We start from the raw sequence: 20,378 nt of genomic DNA, 5'->3' as shown, positions 1-20,378 counted from the left end.
ACAGCATGTGACGACAACCATGGCTGGCAATTTTGGACGCAGACTGTACACCAATCTTTGGGAAGCAGCAAATCCCTTCTTCGGACGGGGCATCAAGACGAGTCGCGTCCACCCCTTCAGCGAGCATATCAGTTCCGGAAGTTTCGTTCATGATTTTCTTTTCAAGCAAAATGCCCGAAAATTCTCTTCTCAACCCACGCGGAGAACACAAATCACCCGACGCTTTGCTTCCGGCGGTTTTATCGTCATCGGAGCCTCTCCAAACTCAGCTGCGGTAGAAACTGGCACCACCTGTGCTATTTCGCCAGAGAAAATCCTCACGCACAGGAGCTATGCGTTCGACAGATATCTTTTCCCTGGAATTCCGCGCAACGCGTTCCAGCGGCGCTTCCATACGAGCACGAGCCATAAAGATTACCACCCAAATAACGAGATATCAAAGGATTCTATAAAAAGCGAAAACGATAGACGCGCCTCAAACGAGGCACAAAAATCGACCGAGGGAAAAAGGGTTGAAAATGAAGCCACCTACTCGGATCTGAAACAAAACACACACGAGCAATACCGTGTTGGAGGATCGAATCGCCACCTAATGGACCGTTTGCCTCACATGCCTCACCTACACCGTCCGAGCAAAGAAGAGTTACTCGCTGCGGCTAGCGGGTTCTGGTCACGGCTGAAAGTGCGGTTCAAGTGGTTTTCCATTCGAAGCGTTCGTCCCTTCAACTTTGACGAGATAAGCGCCCTCTTTTCATGGGTACTGTTGGGCCATGTCGTCTGGGTGGTGTTGGGAACCACGACGTTCTTTTCGCTGCTGATCATCGCCATTAACACTGTTTTTGCTCAAGGTACGTCTGGTTTCGTCTCGTGATTACTGCGCACTGCTAAGCTTGCAGAAACCCTGGCTGGATGGGTCGGTAACTACCTGACAAGATCATCCGGGGTACAGGTTGTCTTTGAATCGGCTATTGTTCCCAAGTGGAAAGACGGTGTTATCACCTTCAAAAACGTATTTGTTTCTCGGCGACCGGGCCAGGGCACCGGTCACGTCAGTAAAGGTTCATCCAAGACTGCCGCTGCTGTAGCCGCCGCCGCCGCATTGCACGGGCAGCCGAGCCCTGAGATATCCGAACAACGCATCATTGCCGAGGATGAGGATACAAACTACACCCAGTTCGACGTATCAATCGAAACGGTCAACGTTACTTTGTCTTTTACAAAATGGATCAACGGAAAAGGACCGCTTCGGGACGTGGAAGTGAAAGGAATCCGCGGAGTAGTTGACCGTCGATACGTCCACTGGTCGGATGATGATCTGGATCCGAAGTCCTACCGGCATGAGCATCACCCTGGAGACTTTGAAATTGACTCCTTCAAAATGCACGACGTTCTGGTGACTGTCTACCAACCGGACAACTTCCGGCCGTTCTCTGTCAGCATATTCTCCTGCGACCTTCCCCAGCTGCGAAAGCAATGGTTGTTGTATGACTTCATGTCTGCCAATATGATGTCTGGGTCGTTTGATAACTCCTTGTTCACGATTCATCCTCGGCAGACGCATAGCTTCACCGGTGCACAGCTCGACGGTGGGCTTGAAGAGGATGGGAAGCCAAGTCCGTGGAAGAAGCATAGCCGGATACGGATTGATGGTCTCAACATCGACCATCTGAACCGTGGTGTACAGGGTCCCTTTTCCTGGATCCACGAGGGAACCGTCGACATTGTGGCTGACATCATGTTTCCGGCGGAAAACGACGAAAGTCTGACGAAAGTTATGGCTGATCTGTATGACCGCCTCGAAGCGACCGTCACTTCCAATCGTTATCACGAGTCGACGTCCGAGCATCCGGCAGGGTCTCATGAGGCTACTGTCGGCGACGAAGATCGACGTTTCTTGGTCACCGATCTTCGACTACAGATGAACAACGTGCGAGCAGTTGTGCCACTGTTCACACGAGACCTTTCGTACATAAATAATGCGCTGATTCGGCCCATTGTTGCATATATCAATTCCCGCCGAACATTCATTCCGGTCAATTGCCGCCTCGTCAAGCGCGTTGGAGACTTTGACGGAAGCTGGACCACTTTTGACAGCGGGCTGATGGACGATCTCTCGGCAGCGGTAAGTTGACCTGTCCCTCTGGATTTGGTGACTCCTCTTCTAACCCCGTATTCAGGTATACGATGCCTTTGCACGGGATGTCGTGGACGAGCAAGCCCGCAAACGTCGGTTCAAAAAGGTCGGCTTCTGGTCCCTTCAGCTTGCTGCGCAGGCCATCTTCATGGGGATGGCGGGCAATATTGCGTGAGTTGTAGTTTTAGCCTGTAAGATTGCTGTGGCGTTGTGTTGGGTTGCCTCGTGGGATGATTCTTCTTAACTGAAAGGGAAATTGGCGTTGTGGGGTTCACGGGTGTTTGCAATTCAGCGACAATAGAGGTTCTTTCACGAGTATCATTGTATAGGTATATAGTTAGTTTACGACCCTCCCTCCTTCTCTCGAACAAGCCCGACTATTCCTAGATGATTCGGAAATCACCTAGATTGTACTTGTCCTCTCCTGTCTATATTATACTACCTATATATTATCATCAGGGCTGTACTCTGTACGGGAGTACATAGATAACCGACCCGCCAAGCGATGGCTCGGAGGATTCATGCAGCGAGTGGAGGTACTTTTTTTTCCTCTCCGACAACACACGGTTCGACTGACGGTCCCACCTTTACGGAGTAGACTCAAGGGAGGAACCATGGTGAATGGTGATTTCCCCGAGCCATCCCTTCTTCGTCTTAGGATCTTCATTATAGCTGACGGTTGCAGATTCGGATCATCGCAGCTTAAGGTCGTTAGTAGTTAGTTAGAGACCATCAGCTAACTAACCAACTAGTCGTCTGCCCTGTTTGGCCGTTGCTCCCCTCCCCCTTTTCCTTGTTTCTCCCCACTTTTCCTTCTTGAAATTATTACCTGCTTCCTGTCATTCTTGCAATTTTTTCCCTATCAAAATTTGCTGCGGTACATACATTCTTCTTTGGATTATTGAACTATATGCACTAGTCGGGCCCCGGACAAGAAAGCAAAAAGAATCGCCCCATATATCTACGGAGTGTCACATATGACATCGGTACTTCGACGTTCTCGGCATCCTTCATTTAATTGCGTGTATATTAATATCCTCCTCCCTGTCCTATAGGTGCCCGGCGCCAACTCGTGAACCGTCCGGGTCTAGCGTCGACTCGTCGTTTGGGGTTCAGCACCTCCCCTGGGGGTGCTTTGGTGCCAAACTCCTACCTAATCAAGCCATGTCGCAGCAGCTTCGGCGACAGGGTACCGACCATCATCACCACTACAACAACAACAACTACAACTTCGCCAACCAACTCTCATCCGGCCCTGTCTCTCCGTTTCCCCCTTCATCTCGATATCCAACCTCGGCTCAATCGTCACGGACGGCGCCTGATCCCACCCCCCGTGATTATCTGCCAGCCAGATCCGACGGGCAGTCCTTGTCTTACAGCCGCAGCAGCGCGTCTCCCCGCAACCCGATCCCCTTCCCCCTGCATACAAACTCGCAGCCTCACCCTTCCTCTCGTGCCGAATCGAGCTCTTCACAGAGTCCGCAGTCGCCGAGATCGTTGGCGTATCCGTCCACGCCCCAGAGTCGTCCTACCATCAGCCGGGTAGCTCATGCGGCGTTCCCGGCCCCTCCGTCCAGTATCACCCCAAGCTCGACAAGCACAACGACGGGCCCGAGACCTTTTGCTGCCCCGAATCAGAATGATAGAGACATGACCGAACGATCGCTTGACAACGTGTCGCGCCAGACTCCTTGCACAACCGATTCGAATCAATCAGCAACTTCATCCCCCGTCTCGCCCGGTCATTCGTCCCAGCAAATGTCGAGGGAACGCCCGGGGCAGCGCACGATGCCCCGCACATCGTCCATTGATTCTGCCATATCCTCCCTCTCTTCGGCGTCGCAGTCGCATAAATCGTCGTTCGACGCCAGTGCCGTCACCCAGGCGGATATCGATAACCTGGTCGCCACGGCTGGGTCTCCGGAGGCGGTAATCATACATCTCTTGAAGGAAAAACATCATGCTGCCTCCCAGAATACCCAGCTGTGGAGGCTGGTGGATAAGCAGCGGACCCTGATCCTCGGCCTGAATAAAGATCTAGAGCGGGCCCTGAAGGAAAAGGAGCGGTATAAGAAAAAGGCTAAAGATCTGCAGAACGCAGTGCCTCCGTTACCACCAATGCAGGAGCATGCGCAGCACGGTGCTTCTGCCAGTGTCAGTAGCACAGCTAACAGTCAAGGATCGACAAGTCAACGGCAGCCGCATAATGCACCTTCGTCCAATGTCGTGAGCCTGCAAAATCCCACCGAAGCCGACTGGGCTAGTAATCCTGACAAGGAGCGTTCTATTCTGGTCGAGAATGAACCCAACCAGCGCGTCGACCCGCAGGCCGCCCAATCGTTGGCGTATTCACGTCAAGAACTTTCTACGGCAAGTCCAACTTCGCTGGCCAGCTCCAGCTCCCCTACGGGTGACCGCATCACAGGTGAAAACCGACAGGAAGGCATCCCGCATCCTATTCGGAAAGCACCTCCTGCACCACTGAACCTAGAACCAAGAGAGCGAAGGGCTGTCGAAAAGGCCATTGATGACGATTCGGAATCCGAGTACGAGGACATTTTGGAGGTGGATGAACTACCGCGCGGGCGACGGAAAACGCGGGACGACGATGATCGGGAGCGGGAATCCGCACTGGCAAAAGAACAGGGCAACGAGGGCCTCCCGTTACTGAATATTCCCGGCAATGTTGGTGCCAATGCTTATGGCCCAAGCAATTCGGGCCCACAAGCAGAGTTTCTGGCATCCTCGATGAGCCCTCGGGTGCCGCAGGGCCCATCTATGAACGGCCAGTCGATTTCAAAAGCACCGAAGAGCCCTGGACTACCTCTCAGCCCACGCCCAGAAGACCGTCCTATAGGCTCCCCACTACCCCGGATGCCCCGAGACATTCCGCAGAGTTTGTCCTCCATGCCAACATCTTCAGGGAATAACCTTGCGGGATTGGCGCTCACGCCCCGTGTTGGAACTTACCCCAACACTTATGCGGGTGCGAGTTCTCAGCAGCCTGGCGCCATCGATGCTGCCATACGCCCCATACCTTCTATCGATGCAGCCGTCAAGGTCGATAGTCCCCAGTCCCCGGGGTTCGCCATCTATCAAGGATTGGTATCGGATGAATACCCCACCCTCCTTCTACCTCCCAATGCGCTACCTTTGATTCAAGTGAAGGTGTCTTCCTCACGGTTACGTCCTTCTAGAAACAGCTACAATGCGTCTCGACCGTTAGAAGAGGAGCCCGTCTTTACGCTGAGTGTCTTTTCGCGGTCCGATAACAAGGAGCTTTGGCGTGTGGAGAAAGTCATCGCCGCTCTCCCACAACTTGATCAGCAGCTGAGACAGTTTTCTGTTGCCCACATGAAACTTCCGGACCGGTCCATATTCAGCGGTCATTCACCAGCAAAGATCGATGCCAGGCGCGCGGCCCTCAACGCCTATTTTGAATCTCTTCTTGACACGCCCATGGACGAGAGGGCAGCTTTGGTCATCTGTCAATTTCTGACATCTGACGCCATTGAAGCCCGGGACGATGAGACGAGTTTGCTGAAGGGCAACAATCATAGTACCATTGAAATGTTGCGTGGTCCTGATGGGAAGCCCAGGAAGGAAGGCTACCTGACAAAACGAGGGAAGAATTTCGGGGGTTGGAAGGCCCGTTACTTCGTATTGCACGGTCCTGAGTTGAAGTATTTCGAGTCACCTGGTGGTGCCCACCTTGGAACTATCAAGATCTACAACGCTCAGATCGGGAAACAGTCCCAAGCCACTAATGATTCGCCGTCGCGTTCTGAAGATGACTCCGAAAACCAATATCGCCATGCTTTCCTCATCTTGGAGCCTAAGAAGAAGGACTCATCTGCTCTTGTTCGCCACGTACTATGCGCTGAGAGTGACGAAGAAAGAGACGCATGGGTCGAAGCTCTGTTGGAGTATGTCGAGGGTCAGTCAGAGAATGAAGGGCAGGGTAGTGGATCTTCCATGAGAGGCCAGCAGCAGCCTTCCGCAAAGCCATATTCTGCGACGAACCCCAAGTCCAAGGGGTCCGCCAACGGAAGCAAGAATGGCGGCAAGGCAACTGAGAACCCAAGCCCGGATGGCCCGGGCACAGTACAAGGATTCAGTTTCGATGACGCTGTTCCTGCAGAGCCTCCAGTGTTTGGTCCATCTCCTGACCAACAAGGGCCGAAGTCCCCAGTGATGCCTTCGGGCACCTTTTTTGATGCTTCCGATGCCATGCAAGGGGACCAGGGACAGCTCTCGTCCAAGGTCATATCCGGCCCCACCAACGGCGCAGTAATCCAGGATGCGGGCGCCTGGGGCAACAAAGCAGCTACTAGCACAAAGGAGAAGAAACGCAGCATCTGGGGTTTCCGTACACGGTCGTCTTATGATCTTGCGTCGCAGCTTCAAGCGAGCAATGACACACCTATGACTCCGTCCCAGAGCACCTTTGGGGAAAGAAGAGACTTTGTCAGGCCAGTTTTTGGCATTCCCTTGGCAGAAGCAGTACAATTCTGTCCGCCACAAGGCATCGGTGTTGATACTGAGCTTCCGGCTGTGGTTTATCGCTGTATAGAATACTTGAAGGCGAAGGGTGCCGAATCAGAAGAAGGTATATTCCGCTTGAGTGGGTCGAACGTCGTCGTCAAAGCTTTGAAGGAACGTTTCAATACTGAAGGCGATGTGGACTTCCTTTCCGACGAACAATACTACGACGTGCATGCCGTTGCATCTCTTTTCAAGCAGTACCTTCGAGAGTTGCCGACGAGCGTTCTCACTCGTGAACTCCATATTGAATTCCTGCGTGTTCTGGGTGAGTACATTCCCGGGAAGTTCTTTATTAATACTAATTTTCAATATAGAACTCACTGAAAAGGAAAAGAAGATCGTCGCATTCAATGCTCTTGTTCATAGGCTCCCCAAGACGAACTTGGCCTTGCTGCGGGCGTTGGTGCAATTCTTGATCATCATTGTTAGCAATTCCGATGTCAACAAAATGACCGTCCGAAATGTTGGCATCGTTTTTGCGCCCACGTTGAACATCCCAGCTCCGGTTTTCTCCTTGTTCCTCACAGAGTTTGAGAGCATTTTCGAGCATTCGCCATACTCCAATCCCAATGTGGAGCTGGTGGTCCCTCAGTCTATGTCCCCAGAGGATATCCGTTCGCCTCGTCACCAAATGTTCTCGGACATACCCACGCCTGCAGACAGTACCTTCCGCCGGAACGGTGACCCCCGCGATGAAATCCCTACTCGTCACGATACGGGCTTTATCCCGATGCAGCCTAGCTATGAGCAGTCTATGGATCGCTATGCCCAAGACTCGGGGATGTTGATGCCGAATCCAGACTCACGCTCGGCGAAGGCAAAGAGAAGGGAAAGCTCGCTCCTATTTATGGATATGAATCAGACGCCACCCGGCACTCTGTCTGGCGGTCATGGTAAGTGCTCTCCCGCCGGTATTGACGTTTTCCCTGTTTTCCTGATTAGACATTCTAGATTAAAATATGGAGTGCGACTCGTCCCTCGGAGCCCTTCTGTACCTCCTCAGCTATTTCAGTCATTTGCTCTATATCCACGGCTCCTTCATGATCAACATCCATTATGATTTGAACGAACACGCAATGACGACTACAAAGATGGCTATATCAGCCACAACACCAGGAGTCTAATGTTAATGGTAATCCGATGTTGAAATTATCGTCTGTTTTATAATGCTGGCCATGTCTCCTTTTTCTCTCTTTTTCCTTCATCTTTTGCTTTGTTAGTGTTTTCCGCGAATACCACTGTTTCATATCAGATCATGTCATGCAGATTAGGAGATACATAACTTGATACGTCTTTCATTAGTGCCTGCAGAGCAAATCATTCTGGCCCACATAACAACTACTAATAAGTTAGGAAAGGCGTACACGGGTCGCTGATATCGACAACGTAAGAATGATTGAAACATAATACATACATCACAGAAAGAAGATAAGATTCATATACATCACTTAGAACCGTTTCGAGCGTTCACCCCTCCAAAACCCCATCAGCTCCCCATTCTCCCTCACAAACTCCCTTACCCCATCCACCAACGCTTTCGCCATGCCCTTGTTCTTCATCTTCCCATCCGACGCCAGTCCCGCGGGCCCCAGTCCCGCGCTGGACACCCGCTCGCCCGTCGCATACTCCGACCCCATCGTAGGCAGCACATTATCGCCCGCACTCAGACTCACAAACAACGCAAACGGCACAAGCCACACACACAGCCCAAAATACGACGCCACCTCCGTGAAGGTCGGCATGTCCTCGACGCTGACGGCGTACGGCTGCCGCCAGCTGCCGCCGCCGCGCGGCGCCAGCGGCAGCGGCCGCGAGAAGTGCCGGAACCAGAGCCAGTGGTTCAGGCCGACCAGCACGCAGGAGAGGATGAAGAGCGGATCGGAGAGTTTGACAATCGGGAAGCGCCGCAGGTTGCTGGCGTAGACGAGGTGCGAGATTATGCTGAGCAGCGAGAGGGACAGCGGGAAGCGGTCAATTAGGCAGAGGAGGATCTGGATGCTGATTATGCCGTAGATGAGGCGGGTGAGCAGGCGGCGGGCGAGCACGGTGTGTTCTTCTACGAGCTCGGAGAGGTAGTAGAGGCCCGATGCTGGGGACGGTTTAGTATGGGTCTGTTCGCACGGGTTTGGGGATGGGCGTACCTATGGCAAGGGTGAGGAAGGAGAATCCGACTATCACACCTAGATAGCCCAGTAAGGGTAGTATCCACATGGTGGGAGCTGCGCTGAGGCCGTGGTAGTAGGTATGATGGTGTAGCGAGTAGTGGCGGATATGGAGGTTCCTCGGCAATTGAGATATCTTCACCCGGGGATAGAACGGTGGTAGGGAAGCTGGGTCCGGTCAAAACACGGGTGTCAAGCAGCGAGGTATCCGACAAGTGATTGCAGAGGACATTAGTAGCTGGCTGTATTCGGGAACTGTTTTGGGTGAGCTGTCGCTTCCGGAGTTTACGCCTCAGGCACGAGGGCCCACCGCCCCGCATCTCATAGTTTAATCCCGGCAAAAAAATCATCGACTCTGGCTGAGCGGTGTATACATACACTTCATCTCCATACCCTCATTCTTTACTTCTGCACTCATATACCAACCGCAACCATGTCGCGCCCCGAAGATGTCCTGTAAGTTCCCTGCGCCCGTTGGACGAAACAAACCCTAACAACAACAGCCCCCCGGACCTCTTCTACGATGACAGCGAATCGCGCAAATACACCACCTCCTCGCGAATCCGCAACATCCAGTCGGACATGACGAACCGAGCCCTCGACCTCCTCGACCTCAAATCGCCCTCTCTCATCCTAGACATTGGCTGCGGCTCCGGCCTGTCGGGCGAGATCCTGTCGCAAGTACCGCCCGAGCAGGGCGGGCCGCACGTGTGGTTCGGGATGGACATCTCGCCGAGCATGCTGGACGTGGCGCTGCAGCGCGGCGTGGACGGCGATCTGTTCCTCGCGGACATCGGGCAGGGCGTGCCGTTCCGGCCCGGCACGTTCGACGCCGCCATCAGCATCAGCGCGATCCAGTGGCTCTGCAACGCGGAGACGAGCGACGTCAGCCCCGAGGGCCGGCTGCGACGGTTTTTCGAGGGGCTGTATGCGAGCCTCAAGCGGGGCGGTCGCGCGGTGTGCCAGTTCTATCCCAAGAATGATGCGCAGCGGAGTATGATCAGCGGGGCGGCGATGCGCGCCGGCTTCGGTGCGGGTATCCTTGAGGATGACCCCGGCACGAAGAACAGCAAGCTCTATCTCGTCCTCACGGTGGGCGGCGGCGGTCTGCAGGGTGATATCACCGGCGTGGTGCAGGGTATGGATGATGTGGATGTGCTGGATGCCCGGAGGAAAGCCATGGCCCAGGGCAAGGCCGCGTCGGCCCGAAAAGGCGACAAGGCGTGGATCATGCGGAAAAAGGAACAGATGGCCAAGAAGGGCAAGGTGGTCAAAGCAAACTCCAAGTACACCGGCAGAAAGCGGCGGGTTGCTTTTTAAGCCGTTTGGAGCGACGTTTCATATTGAATATCCTCTCAGAAGACGCCCCGGACGACTGTCATCATGCACCCTCCCTACACCCGTTGTTCTGACTGCCGTGTTGGAACCAGCCAAGCGAGAGGGCTCTCGTCCGGTTTTGGTCTCTTTGCTTGCACCCCATGGAGTGATGCTTATACCCCCACGACTACGATGTCAGACCTCACTCCACAACGCAGCTACCGCTCGGCGCAATTCGTCGTCGGACTGCCATTCATGTTGTATGACGTAACGGACAATAAAATATCAGGCGCGTTCAAGGCAATATAGATACATTTCTATTTCCAAGCAATAGTATATAATTTTACACGTCTCTACCCACAGACTTGCCTGGCCTTCCATTGTAGACCTTGGTGACTGATAGGTTTAAGATGGTGCATCAGAAACATACAAATGGCAACGCGGTCCATCAACAAAAGATCTTGCTAGCTCCCTAAGCTCTCGTCATCATGATAGTGGTATTTAAGAATGGTCGCTGGAGAATTTACAGAGCAGCCTCCATCTTGTCGAGGACGGCTCTGGTGAACTCGTGAGTGGTGGCCACGCCACCCATGTCGCGAGTCCGCGTTTTGCTAGACGTCTGTCAGTTCTGGCTCTACATTCGGAATGATAAACTACTCACCCTTCACCAATAACGTCGTAGACAGCCTTCGAGATGCGGTTCGCGTGGTCATCCAGACCGAGGTGACGGAGAAGCATAGAGCCGGAGAGGATCATGGCACTGGGGTTGGCCTGGTCCTTGCCCTTGATATCCAGACCAACGTGACGGCAGCCAGGCTCGAACACAGCGACATCGCGACCCATGTTGCAGCCAGGCACAACACCGGGACCACCAACGAGGGCAGAGCCGATGTTGGACAGGATGCCACCGTACAGGTTAGGCATGACCATGACATCGAACTGCTGGGGGCGAGAGACAGCCTGCATGGAGGCGTTGTCGACAATCATATCGTTCACTTCCAGAGTGGGATAGTTCTCGGCAACCTTGTGGAAGGTGCTGCGGAAGAGACCGTCGGCCAGCTTCATGATATTGGCCTTGTGAATGCAGGTAACCTTCTTTCTGTTGTTGGCCAGGGCGAAGCCAAATGCAAACTTGGCAATGCGCTCCGACTTGGCGCGGGTGATGATCTTGAGGGACTCGACGACTCCCTGCACGGACTGGTGCTCCAGACCGGAGTACTCTCCCTCGGTGTTCTCACGGATGATGCAGAGGTCGACGTCCTTGTGGCGGGTCTCGTATCCGGGGATGTTCTTGATGAGAACAATGGAGGCGAAGATATCGAGTTCCTGACGGAGAGCGACGTTGAAGGACTGGTGACCGGAGCGCTCGACGGGGGTGAAGAGGATACCCTTCAGACCGAGCTTGTTGCGACGGAGGGAGGCGATGGACTCCTTGAACAGCTCCTCCGAATGCTTGTTACCGGTGTCGACACCGCTGACATCGACCTGCTCCCACTCGATCGGGACATTGTCGGCCTTGAAGATGGTCTTGACTGACTCGGCGACTTCGGCACCAATTCCGTCACCTTGACGAAGGAAGTAGACATCAGTATGCAGGTCGGATCGGGCGGATTTGCCGAGGGATAGATACCTGGGATGAGGGTCACGGTGTATTTGCCGCCATACTTGGTGGGCTTGAAGATGTCGGACTGAACGGAAGCGAAAGCTATAGTTCTCCAAGTTAATAAAGGTCTGAGGGCGATCTTGCATGTTGCGGAAGGGACGGCGCACATCTAGCAGGGACCGAAGCGCGGGCGAGGGGAGTGGCCGCAGCGCGACGGAGGAAAGACTAGCGGGTTAAAAATTAGCATTGAAAGAGCAGGATAAGCCAATTGAAGGATAAAAAGGTAGGGCGATCGTATCGAGTGGACAGACGGGGGGTGGACAAAGAAGGGAAGAATTTGGTGCGGTCGGGCGGAAGGATGCAGCACGACCGCCAAGGAGACGAAAAAAAAAGAGGAAATGAAAGAAATCGTGACAAGGAGGGGGAGGCTTACTTGCGCAGGCTGCGCGGTCCGCAGGGAGAACATTTTGAGAGGAGAATTGGACCGAGAGAGAGGGCCAGACGACGGAGAGAAAGATGAGCAGGGATGGGGGAGGAGAGAACAGGAGGAGAAGAGTAGGAGGAGAGTTAGTTAGGGAGAGACGGGGACGGGAGACAGACAGCCTAACACGAGACGCCGGAAAAAACGGCGGATGCTCTCGGCATGCCAACTGGTGCGTTCTGTTGCTGCACACGGGCCGATCTTATCTCCACGTGCCCCCATATCTTTGTCTTCTACATCATCTACATCTGCATCTACATACCAGTACTCATGTAGTCCTATTCTACAGAGATAGTTGATATACTTCCACGCTTTATAGTCTACTAGGCTGTACTGCATTTTACACTGGAAAGAGTTGTATAGATCACGTTACCAACGTTATCTATCAATCAGCAGGCGATCACTCACGCTTCCAGCTATCAATAGTTCTTTGTTCTATTCACCCCACGTTCTTTCATCTGCCTTTATTGAGTCCTGAATCCGGAGTATATATCCATGGTCCCTGAACCAGCCTATTCACATCCTCCAACACTTCGATTTATCTCCAATTTCAATATGCTGTCACCCCTGTCAGAAATCACCCTGATTGGGACTAAATTGAAGCCTCCATGTCTAGTTCATTTCCCTCTCCGCATTATTTCCTCTTCGGAACCTGAATAATCCCCGGTCCATCTTCAATATGCCTTCAGTCGCTCTACTGGGCTTGGTACCCCGTGGAGAACTATATAATGGCGACGACGATCTTCAACGAGTCCTTCAGGCTACCTCTGTCCATCTTCTCTACAGACAGCCTTCAAACCAAAGCCAAACCTATCCCCCACCTCAATTATGAAGCTCATTACCCTGGTTCTTGCCACCCTGGCGGCCACCAGCTCCGTGCAGGCCGCCAAGATGCACAAGTGGTGCTGGCTCCCCGGCCAGGGCTGCTACATGCTCAAGCGGGCCGCCGATGTCACCGGCGAGGTCAAGCGCCATGCTGAGGCGCTGGCCGAGGCCATGCCCGACACCTCGCCCGACGGCATCCACAAGTGGTGCTGGCTGCCGGGCCAGGGCTGTCTCAAGGTCAAGCGTGCGGCCGATGCCGTCGACGAGGTCAAGCGTTCCGCCGATGCTCTTGCCGAGGCCATGGCGGCCATTGAGGAGCTCCACGCCGAGGAGTAAGGTATGAAGTTGATCTTCGTTTTCTTCCTTAACGTGGCAGTGGGCTAATCATCCGGTGCAGCCTGGTCGAGATTGCAATCGGGGACAAAGTGACGGACAACACCCACTTCTTTTCATTCATTAGGAAGATGCTGCTATGTGCGATTCCGATTATGTCTTGTCTTTTGATATTCGTTGAACGGATTGGGATCCGACAGGGTGAAGGTCGTTGGGGGAAACTATTGTAGTATCTGGTGTTTGGGCGAGCAAGAATATCACACGTCGATTTGTATGTAATCGGCTTAGTTCAGGTACCAGACTCTTCCGTCTGATCCAAGTGACTTCAAGACTACAGCACCCGTCGGTCCAATAACCAATCGTTACCTTCGTTACTGCATTATATCTCAGACAATGCGAAGCATACCTCTTGTTTATGCTTCACAGATCCCAATCAGACATCACGAACATTCCAGATACCATCCAACTATACTCGATGAACAACGCTAACCTCTACCCAACCCGACCCGGCCGCATAAACCCGCATCCTGGCGCACTATCCATCTCATCAATAATCCCACACTGCTGCCCAGCCAGCGCAGGCTGAGTACGCTCCCACCACCGCTGACTCTGGAACTGGTAGACAGGGTCGTGCGCCGGCTTGTACGGGAACCCGGTCGTCGGCTCACTCATGAACGGCGAGACCTTTCCCACCGACGGGTCCTGTGCCCCCGGCGCAAGCATCTCGTACCCATGGATCATGTACGGCTCCGCATACTGCTGGGCATCGTCACTGCTGTTGTCTGTGTGCATCACCCCAGACATCGACATATCGACGTCAGTCTCTCCTACAGGCGCCGACAATGTCCCAGTCATGGACGGGTTGGACGCGGGCGCTGCACAGATCTGCCACACCTGCAGCAGGCGGGACTGTTGCTCTGGGCCGGCATTCTCGAACAGCTGCAGTTGGCTTGGGGACAGCGACGCGGGGCTGATGTTGTGCCGCTGGAGGATCTCGTGGGCGGAGGGCTGGGCGCTCGGCGGGGAGACTTCCAGGGCGGTCTTGCGGGGTATGTGGGCGGAATGGTGGTAGTGCTGGGATATGCTGTACGTCACTGTCGGAGGGGCGGCTGGGGGCGCCTGCGTCCCCATGTGCATTTGCCGCGCAAACAGCGTCGCTAGGTCCTCCTGCATGTCTGGTCTGATTCTTTTTGGTCGGTCGGCTGGATGACCTGTGGTCAGAAAGCGTCTTAGGTAGAAGGGAAGAATCTACGCCAGTGGAGGGAATCTGCAGTGAAACTTTGCATTGTATTTAGGACTGTGTATGATGACAGGACATACCACGAGACAGGCGAACTATAAATTAGATCCAGACCTCAAGCAGTTAATAGTAGATGACGAAAGGTACTTGTGAAGGTGAGATGATAAGGATTTATATCAGAAATCATTATCAGAATAATCAAGAGGGACAGGCTGCCTTTTAATCAGAAAGCGAATGACCACTTCGATGCCCAAACTGTCGGCGGTTGGGCACTGCAAGCGACCAACTGGTGTTGCAACTTCACCACTTTAGCTCCCAGTTGTTCTTTGCTCTTGGAGATGTGAGAGGCAATCATCTCCGGAGTTCTGTATCTATGTGCGAAGGCAGAATATACAGCATACTTCAGCAACAACGGATCAGAGATGTCTCCAGGAACTCCCTCGTTGTCATACTATCGCAGGATAGACTGAGTGTTGAGTACCTAAGGAGTATACTCCGTATTCCCAGTAATGCAGAGTCGGTCACATGACTGATAGGCAGAACCCGTGACGCAGATGAGGTCGGCGTCCGCATCTTAGGTAAGCCCTGGAAGCTCCCAGCTCTCTTCCTCACAACAACCACCCTCCCAGCCCATCTTCGTCCCTATCTCCTCAATCGTCACCTACCCGTCTATCACTTCCTCTACTATCGACCTGGGATCGGGACAATACCATAACCTGCAATCATGGTGTGTCTCTCCCCCCAAACGCGGCTACCCCATGCTCCCCCGACGCACCGCAAGCTAACACCACCGCAAGACATCCATCGGAACCGGATACGATCTGTCCAACTCGGTCTTTTCGCCGGACGGGCGGAACTTCCAGGTAAGATGCCATTGCCTCGTGTCGGCAGACAGTTGCTGACTATCCGGGTAGGTGGAATACGCCGTCAAAGCCGTCGAGAACGGAGGCACAGCCATCGGCATCCGATGCAAGGACGGTGTGGTGCTGGCCGTCGAGAAGATCATCACGAGCAAGCTGCTGAAACCTGGCGCAAACAAGCGGATCGCCACCGTTGATCGCCATGTTGGCATTGTAAGCCCCCTTCCTCCTTCAGACCATCCCATCGTCAGAATGAACTGCATGTACTAATTGATGGCGATGTAAAGGTCTCGTCCGGTCTTGTCCCCGACGGCCGCCACTTCGTTTCCCGAGCCCGCGACGAGGCGTCGTCGTGGCGCGGTGTGTACAAGAGCCCGATCCCCGTTTCTGCGCTCTCGAATCGCCTCGGCAGCTACGTGCAGGCCTACACCCTTTATTCGAGCGTTCGACCCTTCGGTATCACTGCGATTATTGGAGGCTGGGACTCAGAAGCCGAGCTCGCTGTCGACGGCCAGGTCGGGTCGGGCCCGACGTCTGGTGCGGGTGGTAAGGTTGAGGGAGCAAAGTCGGGAGGGCCTGGTCTATACATGATCGAGCCCAGCGGGCTGTACTGGGTAGGTGACGTTCCTTCGCGTGTTTGGGCACATGCTTACGGTTTCCAGGGATACTATGGTGCTGCCACCGGAAAGGGAAGACAAGCGGCGAAGGCGGAGCTGGAGAAATTAGATCTTGCGTCTGGTTCCTTGAGTCTGACTGAAGGCGTCAAGGAGGCGGCCCGCATTATCTACGTCGCCCACGAGGACAGCAAAGACAAGGAATTCGAGCTGGAGATGTCCTGGATCAGTTCGTTAGACGGTCCGACCAAGGGCCGGCACGAGGAGGTACCCAAAGAACTGCTGGAGGAGGCCGAAAAGGCCGCCAAGAAATCACTAGAGGGTGACGACGAGGATGATGACGAGGGACCGAAGGCCGAGGGCGAGCGCATGGAGGAATAGACACGACCACGGAACCAGGGATGAGCAACATAATTTCGTTTTCTTCAAATATGGGTAAAAATTCATGTCCGACCCGTAACATCTAAATGTATTCCACCTGAACCACGCAGAGAAACAAGTAATCCAATATTAGGGTTTTCTTTCCCCCTCTCGTTTCCCTAGTTATCGCCAGGTAGGGTCCGTGCCTACGCAAGTCTACCCTCCGCCCACTCCCTCCGCTTCGAACCAAGCTCCACGGCCGCATTTCCCCAGTCCTCGCCGTGATTGTGCATGCCCTTCTTGCCGAGGCCCGCGCGCTCCAGGCCCTGTTCCTCGGTCAACACCGTCAGCACGCCAAAGATGACCGGCACGCCGGACTCGAGCTGCACACGCATGAGCCCGTGGGTGACAGCGTCGGCGATGTACTCGAAATGCATCGTTTCGCCCTTGATCAAGACGCCCATGGCGATGATCGCGTCGTACGGTCTAGTCACGCCTGCGGTGGCGGACTGCGATTTGAGGTCGGCCGTGGACGAGGACAGCAGGTCCGTGGCGCTGATGCCATCGCCGGCGGACGAGGCCTTGGCGGCTTGGATTTGCGAGGCCGAGTAGATCCTGATCCAGTAAAAGACAATGTCAGAGACATGAAGCAGGAGATGGATGCGCGCTATATTGAGTGGAAGAATGCTCAAAGAAGGGCTCACCGCTGAACGGCAAAGGGCAGTTCGTAGCTGCCGGGAACGGTGTGAACCGTGATGTTGTCCTCTGTCACGCCCGATGCGAGGAGAGTCTTCTTAGCGCCCTCCAGAAGGGGACCAATGATGCCCATGTTCCATCTCGCATGGACAATGGCAATGCGCAGTCCAGTGCCTGCAAGAGCGGGGTGGTAAGCAAGTGACGGATGGTGCCAGTACAGGGATGCGAAAAGGCTCACCATCAAAGGTTTCGGCCGCTCCCGGTCCCTTTAGAGAAGCCATTATTCTGGAAATGTAGAAAGATGTAGATGATGCTGGAGGTAGATGATATGTTGAAGCTTGCAAGTACCGCATCCGACGAAGTGGCGGATGACTATTGTGGGGTAACAAGCTGCCGCCGACGGAGGTCCGCGTAACCTCCTTTAGGTCTAGTGCCGACTACAGGTCTATCTTCCCTACTGACCATCATACCGGGACTGTTTACAAAAACACCCACGATACTTGATATTCGTATGTCATGCCGATTGTGCATAAGCAAGAAGACTGTGAGACATTAAACACAATTACACTAAAACGCTGTAAAACATGGCCTGCACGATCGACCGCCGAATCCCAATGTACCCATAGTGCTAATTTACTCGACAGTCACAGACTTGGCAAGGTTGCGGGGGAAGTCCACGTTGAGACCTTCACCCACGGCAAGCCAGTAAGCGATCAACTGCAGGGGAATGACGTTGAGCAGACCCTGGAGGCAGTCGACAGTCTTGGGCACTTCGATCTTTTCCGTCTGCGCGGAGGAGAATTCGGGGTCATCGTTGTTGCAGATGACAATAGGACGGCCGCCACGAGCAATAACTGCAGACGCATTAGTCTCCCGCTTCTGGTAACGTAATGACTTTGGCTCGACTCACCTTGCTGGTAGGCGTTAAGGGACTTGGAGAAGATGTTATCTCTGGTCAGGATCATGATGATGGGCAGGTTCTCGTCCACAAGGGCGAGGACACCATGCTTCAGTTCACCAGACATGACAGCCTCGCAATGCAGGTAGGAAATCTCCTTGATCTTAAGGGCACCTGTAATCCATGTTAGACAACTCGTCTTCAAATGATCGAGTAGTGATGAACTTACCCTCCAACGCAGTAGGGAACTGGCCACCTCTGCCCAGCAGAAGCAGACTCTTCTGGTCCTTGAAGAACTTGGCGCACATTTGCTTAATGGGGTCGTTGAGCTTCAGGATCTCGCGGAACTGGTCGGAGATCTTGGAAAGACCCTCCATAATCTCTTCCCGTCTCTTCTGCTTCGAGGCCCGATCCTCGCTGAGGGACAGAGCGAACATGACCATGGCGACGAATTGAGAGGTGTAGGCCTTGGTGGAGGCAACACCGATTTCGGGACCGGCGTTGATGTGCACACCACAGTGGGTCATCATAGAGATAGAGGAGCCGACAACGTTGACAATACCAACGGTCAAGGCTCCCCGCTCCAGACAGTAGCGCAGGGCCATCAGAGAATCGGCGGTTTCACCAGACTGGGAGACGAAGACACAGGTATCATCACGGAACACCGGAGCTTGTCTGTCCAGGAAATCCGAGGCCAACTCCACGGAAATGGGGATCTCGGTGAGCTCTTCAAACACTCCACGGACTGCCATACACGAGTGATAACTAGTACCGCAGGCAACGAAAATGATTCTTCTGCAGCGGCGGATGGTCGAGATGTACTGGCGAAGACCACCAAGCGTAACCTGCTTGTTGGCGACATCCAAACGACCTCTCATCGTGTTCACAACGGACTCGGGCTGCTCGAAGATCTCCTTCTGCATGAAGTGATCGAACTTGCCCTTCATGATCTCCTGCAGTTCCAGCTCAATGGTCTGGATGGCACGGACGTTGGAGGTACCATCGTCCTTGGTCAAGCGGTGGATGTTCAGCTGGCCCTCGTGCACGTGGGCAATGTCATCATCTTCCAGGTAGAGGACCTTCTTGGTGTGCTCCACGATGGCGGACGGGTCGGACGACAAGAAGAACTCGGCCGGCTGGGGAACACCATCATCGGAGAGGAAGGCCCGCGACTGCGAGCGGTGAAGGAGGGACTTGTCCGGAGGCGCCAGCAATCCAGCGGCGGACTTCTTGATCGCCACATTCTGAGAGGCCTGCTCAGCGGGAAGAGCACCATCCTCAGAGTACTCCACGTCGACGAAGTCCACCTTCATCTTCTTGGAGGTCCTCACACCAATGACGAGGGGAGAACCCTTCCGGGCGGCAATCACCTCATGAGGGTAGTGGACGGACTTGATCAGGAGACCGAAGGCACCCTCGAGCTCCTTCACAACGGCCTTGGCCAGGACAGTGAAATCAATATCGGGCTGCTGGTCGTACAGGTATTTCGTGAGCTTGGCAATGCACTCCGTGTCGGTCTCGGTCTCGAAGCGGAAACCCTTGCTCTCCAACAAAGCCTTCAGCTCCTTGTAGTTGGTGATGATACCATTGTGGACCACGGAGAATTCCCAGTTGGGGTCAGATCTGTATGGACACTGGGTCAGTAAAAGCCCCGCGGGGGCAGATTACGGGATGATACATACCTGTGAGGGTGGCAGTTCTGGCGAGAGGGAGTTCCGTGGGTAGCCCAACGGGTGTGGGAGATACCGGCATGAGACTCGAAAGTCTTGGTCAAGTCGGGCTTGGATTCCTCGATGAGCTCCTTCAGCTTGGCGACCTTTCCGACTTCCTTGAAGGCGCAGACTTCGTTCTTCTTGTCACCATCCACGGCAAGACCCGCAGAGTCATAGCCACGGTACTCGAGTCTCGAGAGACCTGTGGCATGCCCAGTCAGTACAAGAGAGGGGAGGATGGTGTAGCAGCGAGGCTACAAGAGCAATTCGGTTGGTGACCAAGGATAAAACTGACCGTTAAGCAGGGTATCAAGGATGAACTTGCGGTCCCTCTCAACGAGGTAGTTGATGTAACCGAAAATGCCACTTTCCGACAAGTCAGCCCCACCATCTTCAGCCGACAGATTTTATCCACACATACCACATTGTTGATTAATTGAGGGGGGGGAGGTATCAGGAGGAATGAGGAAGCAGATGGAGATTTGAGGAAATCTTCAGAAACGACTGGTAGAAGAGATCCGCTGTTTCGTGGTGACCAGAATTGAGAAATATCAACAAACAAGCGGTGGGGCACAACCGTGTATGTTCTAATGCCTGA

At 53.9% G+C, this 20,378-nt stretch overlaps 9 protein-coding genes across 9 annotated transcripts; 5 read left to right on the top strand and 4 right to left on the bottom strand.

Annotated features, from left to right (window-relative positions):
• Positions 1-19: 19 nt before the first annotated feature.
• Positions 20-2,309, top strand: ATEG_07412 (mitochondrial distribution and morphology protein; the record flags this gene model as incomplete). The annotated part of the gene is made up of 3 exons (XM_001216033.1): positions 20-848; positions 897-2,122; positions 2,178-2,309. The coding sequence occupies 3 exons, from the start codon at positions 20-22 to the stop codon at positions 2,307-2,309; spliced, it is 2,187 nt and encodes a 728-aa protein (XP_001216033.1).
• Positions 2,310-3,298: 989 nt separating this feature from the next.
• Positions 3,299-7,635, top strand: ATEG_07411 (GTPase-activating protein BEM3; the record flags this gene model as incomplete). The annotated part of the gene is made up of 3 exons (XM_001216032.1): positions 3,299-6,944; positions 6,994-7,572; positions 7,631-7,635. 3 exons carry the CDS (start codon positions 3,299-3,301, stop codon positions 7,633-7,635), a joined length of 4,230 nt encoding a protein of 1,409 aa, XP_001216032.1.
• Positions 7,636-8,127: 492 nt separating this feature from the next.
• ATEG_07410 (uncharacterized protein) lies at positions 8,128-8,890 on the bottom strand (the record flags this gene model as incomplete). The annotated part of the gene is made up of 2 exons (XM_001216031.1): positions 8,128-8,768; positions 8,821-8,890. 2 exons carry the CDS (start codon positions 8,888-8,890, stop codon positions 8,128-8,130), a joined length of 711 nt encoding a protein of 236 aa, XP_001216031.1.
• A 384-nt stretch (positions 8,891-9,274) lies between these two features.
• On the top strand, positions 9,275-10,161 carry ATEG_07409 (18S rRNA methyltransferase BUD23; the record flags this gene model as incomplete). The annotated part of the gene is made up of 2 exons (XM_001216030.1): positions 9,275-9,297; positions 9,345-10,161. The coding sequence occupies 2 exons, from the start codon at positions 9,275-9,277 to the stop codon at positions 10,159-10,161; spliced, it is 840 nt and encodes a 279-aa protein (XP_001216030.1).
• A 520-nt stretch (positions 10,162-10,681) lies between these two features.
• ATEG_07408 (isocitrate dehydrogenase (NAD(+)) IDH1) lies at positions 10,682-12,227 on the bottom strand (the record flags this gene model as incomplete). Its single annotated transcript, XM_001216029.1, has 5 exons — positions 10,682-10,769; positions 10,820-11,723; positions 11,789-11,863; positions 11,929-11,986; positions 12,195-12,227. The coding sequence occupies 5 exons, from the start codon at positions 12,225-12,227 to the stop codon at positions 10,682-10,684; spliced, it is 1,158 nt and encodes a 385-aa protein (XP_001216029.1).
• Positions 12,228-13,070: 843 nt separating this feature from the next.
• Positions 13,071-13,581, top strand: ATEG_07407 (mating alpha-pheromone PpgA; the record flags this gene model as incomplete). The annotated part of the gene is made up of 3 exons (XM_001216028.1): positions 13,071-13,399; positions 13,465-13,492; positions 13,528-13,581. 3 exons carry the CDS (start codon positions 13,071-13,073, stop codon positions 13,579-13,581), a joined length of 411 nt encoding a protein of 136 aa, XP_001216028.1.
• Positions 13,582-13,892: 311 nt separating this feature from the next.
• ATEG_07406 (uncharacterized protein) lies at positions 13,893-14,573 on the bottom strand (the record flags this gene model as incomplete). Its single annotated transcript, XM_001216027.1, has 1 exon — positions 13,893-14,573. The coding sequence occupies one exon, from the start codon at positions 14,571-14,573 to the stop codon at positions 13,893-13,895; it is 681 nt and encodes a 226-aa protein (XP_001216027.1).
• A 791-nt stretch (positions 14,574-15,364) lies between these two features.
• ATEG_07405 (proteasome core particle subunit alpha 7) lies at positions 15,365-16,495 on the top strand (the record flags this gene model as incomplete). The annotated part of the gene is made up of 4 exons (XM_001216026.1): positions 15,365-15,367; positions 15,438-15,503; positions 15,555-15,713; positions 15,788-16,495. 4 exons carry the CDS (start codon positions 15,365-15,367, stop codon positions 16,493-16,495), a joined length of 936 nt encoding a protein of 311 aa, XP_001216026.1.
• A 1,308-nt stretch (positions 16,496-17,803) lies between these two features.
• On the bottom strand, positions 17,804-20,206 carry gfa1 (glutamine--fructose-6-phosphate transaminase (isomerizing) GFA1; the record flags this gene model as incomplete). The annotated part of the gene is made up of 6 exons (XM_001216025.1): positions 17,804-18,024; positions 18,081-18,242; positions 18,298-19,691; positions 19,751-19,982; positions 20,076-20,146; positions 20,202-20,206. 6 exons carry the CDS (start codon positions 20,204-20,206, stop codon positions 17,804-17,806), a joined length of 2,085 nt encoding a protein of 694 aa, XP_001216025.1.
• Between the last annotated feature and the right edge of the window lie 172 nt (positions 20,207-20,378).

This window comes from Aspergillus terreus, genomic scaffold (assembly GCF_000149615.1).
Source record: "Aspergillus terreus NIH2624 scaffold_11 genomic scaffold, whole genome shotgun sequence".
Taxonomy (NCBI): Eukaryota; Fungi; Ascomycota; class Eurotiomycetes; order Eurotiales; family Aspergillaceae; genus Aspergillus; species Aspergillus terreus.
This window is presented reverse-complemented; position numbering and strand designations above follow the sequence as displayed.